Consider the following 12,160-nt stretch of genomic DNA (forward strand, 5'->3'; position numbering starts at 1 on the left):
GGGGACTAGGGAGCAGACACTCCGAACGTACTGCTATAGCAGCTCCAGCTGGTGCTTTATCCCTCTTTCTAGGGTGAGGCCCTAGAACACCCCATCCTACTGCTCTGACTTCCCCAGGACACACCTGAGCCAAGTCCACAAGGAGTCCTGACTCCTTGTCAGCTAGAAGCTGCATAGCCTCCTTCACAGTAAAATGCCCAGCGCTACGAGAATCTCCATCCTGGGACCAGGACTGCAGGTGGGCATGAAGAGCGGCTGGGGGATCACGGACACCATTCCTCTCATCTTTTCACCACACACCCACCCAAAGGAGTTGTGGCTTTTCCTTGTTTGGCAGCCAGCATCAGAGGCCTTCCTTGGCCTATACCATGAGGGCAGATGAGGAGGAATGGAACAGGCTGGCCCCATGTCCCCAAAGGGAACCCAAAAGCACAGCCAAAGGACATCGGCCCCACAGCTGGCGTGTCCACCACCATTTCCCTCTGCACAAAGGAGTCAGCTTCTTGACACACTAGTTGTGATTTCCTTTAAAATACTCCAGCAAGGGGCTTAGATCAAACAAGACAGGCCAATGTTGATATTTGCAGAAGACAGATGGAGGGTCTACGGGGATTCATTATACTAGCGTCTCTCTTGACTTCTGTGCGTGTTGGAAACTTTCTACATAAAAAAAACTTTTTTTTTTTTTTTGGCAAAGGAAATTTCTCGACAAGTCATAGGAGAAGAGGCTCACTGAATTAATGCCACTCTCTTCCCGATGCCTCCTCAGGATGCTGTGGTTACTCTCATGAGGAGGAGGTGTTTACAACAGGCAGATTTGTGGGATTTTTCTACTCCCATTAATATTTAGTACATGTCATTATCTCCAAACCTAATCACTTAAAGAAGAGATCTTTAAATAATTGATGCCTACAAAAGAGAAGAAAAGCCACACCATGTTTTTTTTTCATTATCCATCAAAACCCAGAAAACCTCTTCGTCTGGCCCTGACATGGACACATAAATATATTAATGCACACACTGAGAAAAACACGCATACAAATCAATAGACATGAATCTGCTCGGGTACTTTCCCAATGGGAAAACTATCCTCTCTTTTCCATCTCCCATGTGGCCTGCTCCTCCCTGGCACGGGGCCACGGCAATGGGAGAAGGGGTTCCAGCGGCATCCCTGTGCTCTTCTATTCAAAAAACATCCTCCTCTGAAACTCCGAGTTTCAGTCCCCAAAACACACACGCAGCTAACCTTTCTTGAACTCTGATGAAGTAGGTGCTGCTCGTGTGCTCGTGTTTCGCGCCTAGCACCTATACTTACTAAAATGTCTTTGTTCCCAGCACGTCCACAGAGGACAGCACCCAAACAGAACAAAGGAAGAGGACGCTACATGAGCATCTCCAACGGGCACTCTCCGAAGCGGAGAAGGTAGGATGCTCAGTGGTTGTTACCTATGAGCCCTTCTGCACTGGGAGGTTCCGCTTCTATAAAGGTCTGTGGCCCGCTTTCTGCAAAGAAGCCAGAATTCTCTCTGCCAGCACCTTTAAAGCACTCACACCCCCACAGGGACCCTGCTCCCAGGCGGCCGTGGGGACAGGTGCAGACTTACCACAAGGGAGAGAGGCCTCTTCCAGGAGACCACACCGATGAGCCCCGAGAGCAGCACCTGCAAGGACAAATGGTGCGGGAAGGTAAGACTCTTTGGAAACCTTTAACGGACAATCAACATGGTCCTGCCGTCTCACCTTGAAAAAGGACTACTTCTAGAATCCGGCCCACATGCATGAGCTGGGGAGGGTGGGACACACAATGAGGCTTGTTATGCGCCCAGATGCTCACAGCCTGCAGCGCTATGGACAGCACGCAGGCCTCCGAGACCACCAGGAGCTCCTGTGAGGTCACTTATGCTCTGCATGCATGGGCCCAGGAACAGATGCACCTGCTGAAAGAGCCTCCACTGGGCACTCCCTCCACTCTGGTCCCGTGAGTTATTTGGTTGTGTGACTTAAAAATCACAGAGAGGACTACAAACACTACTTTGGGGAAAAGCGGAGCTCCCCCCTTGCAGGTCACCTGGCCACCTGCCTTCTGCGCATGGGTGTTGGGCATGGCCGACCTGGCAGGCCCCCCCCACTCCTTTCCCACACTTGGTCCCCCAGCCAGCTTCCCATGTCCCCAGGAGGCGGTGCCACCAGATGAGGCCCCCAGCTTCCCACACACTGACACTGAGCTGCTGGCTCCTTTCCCAGGCCGGCCCCTGGCCTCTGGGGCCCCAGGTCCCACTGAGCATGGCCCTTCCAGGACCTCTTCTAGCAGCCACCCCCCCTCCCCCGGCTCTTCCTTGTTGCCCTAACCCCATGACCCTTGTGTCTTCTGTCTCAGGAGAACCACCCCTCAGGTCCTGGCCCACAATCCCTGAGGCACACTCTGGCCACTGATCCAGACATTCCCAGTCTCCTTGGGTCCAGGCAGGGCCGACAGATCAGGGAGACACAGCTGCTCCCTCCCCACTACAATGTGGCTTTGGCCCTCACCACTTGCACACACACTTCCCAAGGTCACCGGAGGGGTCGCTGAGTGCAACACACAAGTGCAGTGATCAGTTTGAAGACCTGAGGTTAACCACATCCTCCTGTGGGAGGCCCCCTCTCCACTCGGCTTTGCGTCACTCCCCAGATGTCCTCCCACCTCACCCTTCCCTTCCCGCGCCCCAAGACCTCTCCTCAGACCTTTGGCTCCTCCACCCAGTGGCTCCACTGGAGATCCATCTATCATTCAGATCTAACACGTGCTGATTCACACAGTCCACTGGGCACCGCCCCTGGTGTCACTCTCCACCTCAACATGTCCCAAAATGCACCTGCGGTCTCTACCTCCCCAACCCAGTCTCTCTCTCATCATCTCTGCCTCCTACAATGGCACCCCTCCTCCCGGTCACTCAAATCCAGATCCGAGATGGTCCCGTCTCTCTCACCCCCAGCATCCAACCAGACACACAGAGGAGGAGGCTGCAGCTGTCCTTCTCCAGGGCAATATTCTGGGAGGCCCCACTATAATAAGTAAGGTATTTTCATATGAGGTCTGCTGTAAAGATAAATCACCCCAACTTTCTGCTGTGCACACGGGCCAGGCTGTCAGGTCCTGGGCTGGAGCGCTTTGGTTCATTTCCCCTGGGATTCCAAAAGGACTTGCCCAGGCCTGGGAGGAGAGTATCCTACTGAACAGACTCCCAAGGCCCCCCTGGCAACAGACTCCAGTTAACCCTCAAACACTTCTGCAGACTTAGACCCAATAGTCTCTAACAACCCGTACATCATGTTAGTCTCAGGTGGATTTCCCAACACACGTGGACCAGAGGTTCGTGTAAAAGACTTCTGAACCTCATTCATACACACACACACACACACACACACACAAGAAACAAAATGAACCAAAGAGAGCTCAACAGGGCTCTGCTCCCAAGCATGTCACATACATATTCTTTCTTCAATGCACACATCTCGCAAACACAGTCAATATTGACAAATAGTATTTACGAACGCTTTCCCATATCCCAAATCTCTCTTCATGATGCCACCCAGCTGCAACCTGTATGGAAATCCTTGACTACTGTTCTCCTGTGTCTCTCTGTGCCCCAGTCCCTCGTTCTTCATCCACAATGTCTATAACCTCTCTCTTCCCTTCTATACCCAACCCACTCTCCCTCTTGTCATCTCTCCTCCCATAATGGCACCCCTCCTCCTGATCACTCAAATCCAAATTCTGGAGATGTCCCCAGCCCAGCTGGCTCTGACTCTGCCATCTCCTTAGGATATGACTTCCAAAGAGTGTCCTCTGTTTTCCCTTGATGCCAACACCAGCCTGACCCAAATAAAGCCTGGACAGAGGATGGGAAGGTACACCTCCCAGAATATGTCCATTTATACTCTGCCTTCCACTTCCCACTTCTACCATAAAAAATTTTACCTGTTCTTCAAGACATGGCCCAATGCCTTCTCATTCAGGAAGGGCCTATGAATTCATGAGTACATGGGGCCCCACTAAATCCCTAAACTACCACCAGACCTCTCGAGGCATGTTTAATGAGCTCAGACAGAACTCCTTGATCTTTTCTTCTAAGCTGAAGTTTATAAAACTGTCAAATGTCTACAGTGACCAAGTTGCTTGTAACAGAAATATTACTGGAAACCCACAAACCTTCAGAGAGCAGGCATTTAAAAACACAAAGGAAGTTAGTTAATATCACTTAAATTAGGCTATAGTAAAAATTCTTAATTTTCCTTGCCTCCATCCTACAGTTATCATTCCATGAATCCCCTCAAATAATTTTACCTCCAATAATATGGACAGTTGGCTTTACTGAAGAAAATGTTACATTCCTAAATATCATTAATAACTGTAATTACAGATGGATCCAATTCCCCAACACAAAGGAAAAAAAAAATAAAACCATCGAACTCAGTGTGGCATGCAAATCCTAAAATAATCCCTGATGACCCATGGCCTTGTCTAAAGCCCTTCCCTTGATTATCAATATGATGGGTTATCACTCCTGTGATCCTACTCAGTGACACAAAGATGTTGCCCCAGGAACACTTTGCAGCCTTGTAAGACCCTGGCCAGTTGACTCAGCTAGGCCATGTCCAGACTCCTGACCTAAGAAAACTCTGAATGGTGTTGTGTTAAGCTTTAAAGTCTGTGGTACTTTGCGACACAGCAGTAGAAAACTATTTATTGTAGACTAAATGTTTGTGTCCAGACCCAAATCCTAACCCCCAGTGTGATGGTATTTGGGGGTAAGACCTTTAGGAGGTAATTAGAGTTAGATTAGGTTGTAAGGGTAGGGCCCTCATGATGGGATGGTGGCCTGACAGGATGAGAAAGATCTCTCTCCATCTCTCTGTCTCTCTCCCCACATGTGCACACCATGGAAAGGCCACATGAGGACACAGTGAGGTTTTGACAGCCTGAAAGACAGGAAGGGGGTCCTCACCAGAACCCAACTCTGATCTCAAACTTCCAACCTCCAGAACTATGAGAAAATAAATTCCTATCGGTCAAACCACTGAGTCTATGGTATTTCATTATGGCCACCCGAGCTTATTAGTACACTAATACTAATAATTAAGAGTGGAATATTGTATTCTTGTCTTCAAATGTCAACTCTCTCCCCATGTCTCCCCAGAAGAAGCAGACTTCCCTACCCCTCGATCTAGAAAACCGGAACACCAGAAAACCAGAAGAGGCCTCCTCTGGTCCACTGGGCACCAGAGAAGAAAGGAGAATAGACTTGCTCAGAAATGACCGGGTCTTAGTTTGAACTATTTTTTTTTTCTCAATTCCAGCTACCAGTGAGAATTATGTTGCATGTTCTGCCACCTCAGTAATTCTGCAGGTTTATTTTGTACCACTTTGGTGAGGGACAGGGTCATGGAGCTAGTTAGCCGTGAAATTACTGCATCTTATGAAACCTTTGTCCTATTTAATTTGCCAGTATCATTATTCAAAGTCCACAGTTTACACAAGAATATGAAGAAACTGAAGAGGGTCAGAGAAGAGTAACATGTAATTAAGTAGCTATGAAAGAAAAGCCAAAAAAGAATGTGAAAGTCATGATATTGCTCAGAAAGAGAGGCTTAACTTTTTGAGCACCTGCAAGTTGTTAAAAGAACACCAACCCACTTTTTTTTCTCCACTTCCCGCCCAGCCTAAATAGAGGCAAGTGATAATATTAAAAATGAGACAGAATTTCCTGCTGTTGAGGGTGATGAACGGGGACAACAGACTGCCAGGAAGTAATGGCATCTTTAGAGCCAAAGGGCTTCCTGTTTGATTGGTACTGCCGCCTGAACACAGAGGCCCGGAGGAAACTAGCTCTTTAAATCCTGTCCTCTAAGATCGAAAAGTCCTTTCATTGCCCCAAATCAAGAATTTTCTTCAGAGCTTCACTTCTGGTTCTGCAAATGGTAATGCGACATTTTAGATAGGGAAGCCAGTCCTTCTAGAACACAGACTTGAAAGCCAGTTCAATTATTTCACAAAACATATGGCAGGTGGGCCTAATAGCTACCGCGGTATCAATTTACCGCTAAGAAGCCAGACCTCACAACTGTCTGGAGAAAGAACTGTTGTCGCAAAAATGGAGCAAATAATATTCTGAGCTGCCTGGAATAAAGGAAGTCTGCAGAGCCCATCTCTCCAAACTTTTCAGACTCTAAACCTGTGCTATGCAAAATTCTTCCTTCTGCTTCATGGAGTAGCTGAACCTCCAACTTTATCCGACTGACATTTTCTTTTCTTTCTGGGTGGTTTTCTGTGTCTGGGTCTCCCTGGCGCCACATGGCAGGGCTGACTCCATTATGCAAACCCTCAGCCTTCTGTGTCCATCTCAGCTCCCTTCTGGGAGACATACATGCCTTCCCATCCACACCCCCTCCATGGCTTCTGCCTCCTTCTCTCAGAACAAGCCCTAACCCACCATTCTCTCTCCCAACCATTCACCCCCATCTGCAGTCCTGACTTTCTCCACTTCCTGCTGGAGGCTTCATCAATACATCAAACTCAAAACGTCCACAAGGAAAGCAAGCCACTCTCCTTCTCACCTACTTCCTCCACGATAGAAAAGAATTCTGTAGCTTTCATTCTCTCATTGTATAGGAGCAAAACTAGATATTGATGGGAAACATAGCCCCGTGAAAGAAAAAAGAAGAAAACAGTCAAATGCTTTAGGATATTCCAAATAACCCATGAGTCAAAAGAAAATCCAAGTAAAATACAACACAGTCTGTTCTGAAGTGAGTGTTTCTTTGACGCAAATTACTTCATATATGCTTGGTACCAAACTCATTCGTCCTGGCTCTGCCCTGTGCGATGCAGCCTTCCACCAGGGCTGTTTACTCTGAAGTTTACTCAAAATCAGCAACTGGACTTTGTTATTTAATGAGTTAATAAAGCAGCATATGTATTATTATAACACATTTTTAACATATTTTGATTTTAAATGATTTCAAACCAACTGGTTTCCTCTGTAATCCTATCTATTTCATTCTACACATTCAAAAGCTTTATTCTGAGATGGACTCCCCAGACTTCCCTAGATGGCTATGAACCCTTGATGTAGACGTTCCTTTAGTGCAGATATTTTAGTGGTCAACTACAGTTTTTTTTTTTTTTTATCTGGAAATGTCTTACTTCACCTTCATGCTTGAAAAGTAGTTTTGCTGGGTACACGGTTCTAAGTTGATGGTTTCTCCTCTCAACCGGCTTAAAATACTATGCCACCATCATCCGGCTCCTGCTGTTGCCATCAGGAAGTTGGCTGTCCTTTTAACTGCTGTTCCTTGAGGCAGGAAGCTGTCCTTATTTCTTCATTTTTTTAAAAGATTTTTTTTTTATTTCAGAGAGAGAGTGAGCGAGAGAGAGAGAATGAGCAGGGGGAGAGGGAGAAGCAGGCTCCCCACTGAGGAGGGAGCCCAACATGGGGCTCGATCCCAGGACCCTGGGATCATGACCTGAGCCAAAGACAGATGCTTACCAACTGAGCCACCCAGGTGTCCCTGTCCTCACTCTTTAAAGACTTTTAAGACTATCTCCTTGCCTTTAGTGTTCTGAGGTTTTTGCATGATATGTCTAAGTGTGGATTTCTCTTTATTTATCCTTTTTAGCATGTACTGTGCTTCTGACATGATGAATTTATATTTTTCATTAGTTCTGGAAATTGTATAGCCGATATCTTTTCAAATATTGCCTGACATTCTCTCCGTCAGGGACTCCAGCAGCCGCATGCTGACCCTTCATATTCCATCCTCCAAATCTCTTAGTTCTGCTTTTATATATTCCATACCCATGTCATTCAGTATTTCATTCTTGAAAAACTTCCGTAGGTTTACCTTCCAGGTGACTAATTTTCCCTGAACTACGTTTAACCAGCTGTTGAACACTTGCATTTGTTTAGAGAATTTAAATGGTTATAGTTTATGTATTTACAAGTTCTGCTTTTATCTTTTCCCAAATATGATGATTTGTTTTAGATAGTTCCTTGTTGCATGTTCATCTGTACAACTGCTTAAAATATTTCATATGCAGATGTTCTTGAGTCCAAGATGTGTAGTGAAAGTTAGGTATCTACAAGCGACAGCTTGTTGTTTCTGTTGACTCTTGCTTTTGCAGTGCACTTTCTTTTTTCTTTTTTTTAAGATTTTATTTATTTATTTATTTGACAGAGAAAGAGATAGCGAGAGCAGGAACACAAGTGCGGGGAGTGGGAGAGGGAGAAGCAGGCCTCCAGCAGAGCAGGGAGCCCGATGCAGGGCTCAATCCCAGGACCCTGGGATCATGACCTGAGCTGAAGGCAGACAGTTAACAACTGAGCTACCCAGGCGCCCCTTGCAGTGCACTTTCTTTGATGTTTGTAGGCTTGGAAGTCTTTTGTTGCAAACACATTGCTTGCTCTTAATCAGTGAGGTTCTGTGGAACCAAAATGGAGAAATAACCAGGAAGCACCCAAGATCTAGAAATGCTGTGACCTCCAAGGGGCTCAACTCATGGCTCAACATGGAAATCTCAGTCTGAGCCATCCCCACCCCACCTCACTGCACAGTGGACATTCATGCCCAGAGCACCTGCCTGCTCCAGCCACGTACTGCTCTGACCCTGCGCCCTGCCTCTCAGACTCCAGCCACCTGCTACTCTGGCCTTGGATCATTGTGTGGTGTTTGTTTGGGGGTGGGGTGGTGGACCCCAGAGACCTGCAATGCCTCTAGGTGCATGTCCTTTGTTTAGGATCAGGGTGCCAGCAGATTCAGTATCTGGTGAGGGCTCACTTCCTGGTTCACAGACGGCCACCTTCTTATATGTCCTCACATGGTGGAAGGGGCAAGAGAGCTCTCTGGAGTCTCTAAGGGCAATAATCCCATTCATGAGGGTTCCACTCTTGTGACCTAAACACCTGGCTCCTAATCACTGATTCCCCCTCCAAATACCATCACACTGGGGATAAGGATTTGACATGTGAATTTTAGGGAGACATAAACATTCAGTCTATAACAACGAGGATATCATAGATGATTTTCTAGGAAAATATAAGTTACTACAATTGAGTCCCTCTAAAATCAAAAAACTAAATGTACCTATAAACACCAAGAAATTGGGAAAGTGGTCAAACAGCCACAGGCAAATTCTTCAAAAGCTTCAAAGTATACAGATTTCCAACACCATTTAATTTTTTTCTGAGCACAGAGGGAAAAAAACAAGGAAACTTTCCAAATTCTTTTTACAAAGGTCAGTCAGCATAACAGTTACAACCCTGTAAAATATCACAAGAAAACAGACCAATTTTACTTATAAACAGAGGTATACAATTTTTAAATAAAATGTTAGAAAACAGACTTCAGCAGTACATTTAGAAGAATAAAGAGCAAGGCAGGGTGTTCATGTCAGGAATGAAAAAATGGCTCAGTAAGAGGAAACACAGTAATAAAATTAATCATATTAATAGGACAAAAATGAAAAATATTCAGAAGATGTATAAAAGACAATGGATAAAATTCAATCACTATTCTTTATGAAAAAATCTTAGTTTAATAGTACAAAATAAAGATGCCCCAAATTGCCACCTACATTTAAAATTAATCTGAAAAGACCAGTGTGGTGTGCAGAATTATGCAATGGTCCCCAATAACCCCACCCCTCGGTGTACACCTCCTATAAAATCCCCTCTTCTTGAGTGCGGGTGGGATTGTGAATATGATGAATTTCAGTCCTGTGGTGAGGTTACACTATATGACATAGGTGAAAGGATTTTGCAGTACACTCAGGTCCCAAATAAGTTTGGTTTTGAGTACATCAAAAGTAAGATAATCCTGGGTGGGCCTGACCTCATCAGGCAAACCCTTTGGGTCTGGGCCCTTTGTAAAGTCAAAGATTTGAAGCACCAGGGAGATTCTGCTGCTGCCTGAAGAAGTCAGCTGCTGTGTCCTGAGAGGGACTCTAACAGCTGGATCCTCTCCAGCTGACACCTGGCAAGAAAATAGGGACCTCAATCATACAACTGTAAAAATGAACCCTGCCAATAACCTGAGGGACTATGGAAATAGATCTTTCCCTCCTCAAGCCTCTGGATGAAAATGCATTTGGCCTCACTTTGACTTCAGCCTTCAGACCTTGCGCAGAAAGCCCAAGCGTTCCAGACTCCAGACCCATGAAAACTGTGAGATCATACTTCTGTGCTGTTCTAAGCCACTGTGCTTGTGGTAATTTGTTATAGAGCAACAGAAAACTAATACAGCTAGCTAATAAAACAAAAGAAGAATGAAAAGTTATAAATTCGGAAAAAGGGGGCAAAATGATTACTACTTGAAAATGATACACTGGGGCACCTGGGTGGCTCAGCCGTTAAGCGTCTGCCTTCGGCTCAGGTCATGATCCCAGAGTCCTGGGATCGAGCCCCGCATCGGGCTCCCTGCTCGGCGGGAAGCCTGCTTCTCCCTCTCCCACTCCCTCTGCTTGTGTTCCCTCTCTCGCTGTGTCTCTCTCTGTCAAATAAATAAAATCTTAAAAAAAAAAAAAAAAGAAAATGATACACTTATCTAACTAGAACACTAAAGGAAACTGATCAGCAAGAATAAAAACCAATTACAAGGATTTAGTAAATCAAATGGTTAGAAAATTAGTATATTTAAAAATTATGATACTAGTTATATTTAGTGAGCACTGACTGTATGACATTTACCTACTAAGGTTTTATACTTTAACTCTTTATATCTTGACAACTGTAAAAGGCTTGTGTGATTTTTGCACCCCACTGCACAGATGAGAAAATTAAAGCACTCACCCACATTACAGTATTAGGATATAAGCTCATAAACTATGAAAAAAAATAGCTTTCCTATACACATGCAAGCAAAGACTGGTTAGAAAAAGAGTGAAATTAAATATTCCATTTATAAAAATTCCATTTATAACAAAAAATTCCATTTATAACAAAAAGGCAGAATGACTTAGAACATACAGACCAATATGAAATGAGCAAGAACAGTATCAAGAAAATCTTAAACAGCTACTGAGAACACAAAAGTCCTCATATTAGAGGCAAAAAAAAAATCTTTTTTTTAAAGAGAAGGACCAAAGAATGCATGAAATTCCATGAAATTCTAATTAAAATACTATTAAGGGAAAAACAAAATCAATTCAATAAAAAGCATCGGGACAACAGGTTAGCCACTTGGAAAGAAGGAAAACTTATTTTCTACCTTACTCTTTAGACCAAAATAAATTCCAGAGTAATCAAGGAGTAAATCATAAATTAAAACCTGATAGTCCTAGAGGAACATGGGAGCATTTTTTAAAATAATCTCAAAAGGAATTCAGTGTTTGGAGGCAGGACACAAAATCAAGAGTCTAATAGGAAAGTTAATACATTTTAAATGTTTATGTTTAAAAAACAACACCTGTGGTTTAGTTACACTATAGGACAAAGGTGAAAGGGGTAGACTGGATCTTTGCTCCCAATCCCAGGGCCTCCTCATATTAGAAGTCCAAGTCCATGCTTCTGACAAGTAACATGGAAGCCTCCCAAGAGAGTGTGTAGAGTACCCATCCTCACCCAATGTTGGGCCTGGTCATGGGACTTGCTTGGCCACAGTGGATGGAGGTGGCCCCTCCAGGGCATCTCATGATGCCACCCAACATTGCATGTTGCCTGTCATCCTCTCTACACCTGCTCCTGGATGCAAGTGGGACACAGCCCAGACAGCCACAGCCCCTTCAGCCTGGGCCCCAGAATGGACAGACAGCACAGACCCAAACCCAACCAAGCCTTCAGTCCAAGGTGGGGCCACCTCAGCTGACCTGCAAACCAGAGCAGAAAACAGACTGGGCTGCTGCCAACCACTAGTTTCAGGGTGCTTCTTTATGCAGCCCTATCACGGCAAGAGCCAACAAACATATTTGTGGTTTAAAAAGAACACATAAAATGGAAGACCAATTCCAAAGGGGAAAAATACTTATAATATACACAACAGACAAAAGGTTGATTGTCTTAATTTACAAAGAGTTCATATCAATTAATAAGAAAAGGGAACCACTCAATAGAAAAAATGGCCAAGGATGTTCACATTTTTAATGGATGGTAAACATATAAAGGGATGCTTCAACCTCCTTCAGTTT

At 44.8% G+C, this 12,160-nt stretch overlaps 1 protein-coding gene across 11 annotated transcripts in view; it reads right to left on the reverse strand.

Annotated features, from left to right (window-relative positions):
- FAM189A1 (family with sequence similarity 189 member A1) overlaps positions 1-12,160 on the reverse strand; it is a 480,663-nt gene that overhangs the window by 288,504 nt on the left and 179,999 nt on the right. For 10 of the 11 annotated variants that reach the window (XM_035023973.1, XM_035023976.1, XM_035023975.1 and 7 more), the window contains one exon: positions 1,605-1,661. The exons of the other annotated variant lie outside the window; for it this stretch is intronic. In XM_035023973.1, coding sequence (XP_034879864.1) covers positions 1,605-1,661 — 57 coding nt within the window. The remainder of the gene's footprint in view (positions 1-1,604; positions 1,662-12,160) is intronic. 11 annotated transcript variants of the gene reach the window in all.

Source organism: Mirounga leonina, unplaced genomic scaffold (assembly GCF_011800145.1).
Source record: "Mirounga leonina isolate KUSES-001 unplaced genomic scaffold, KU_Mleo_1.0 Mir_178, whole genome shotgun sequence".
Classification (NCBI taxonomy): domain Eukaryota; kingdom Metazoa; phylum Chordata; class Mammalia; order Carnivora; family Phocidae; genus Mirounga; species Mirounga leonina.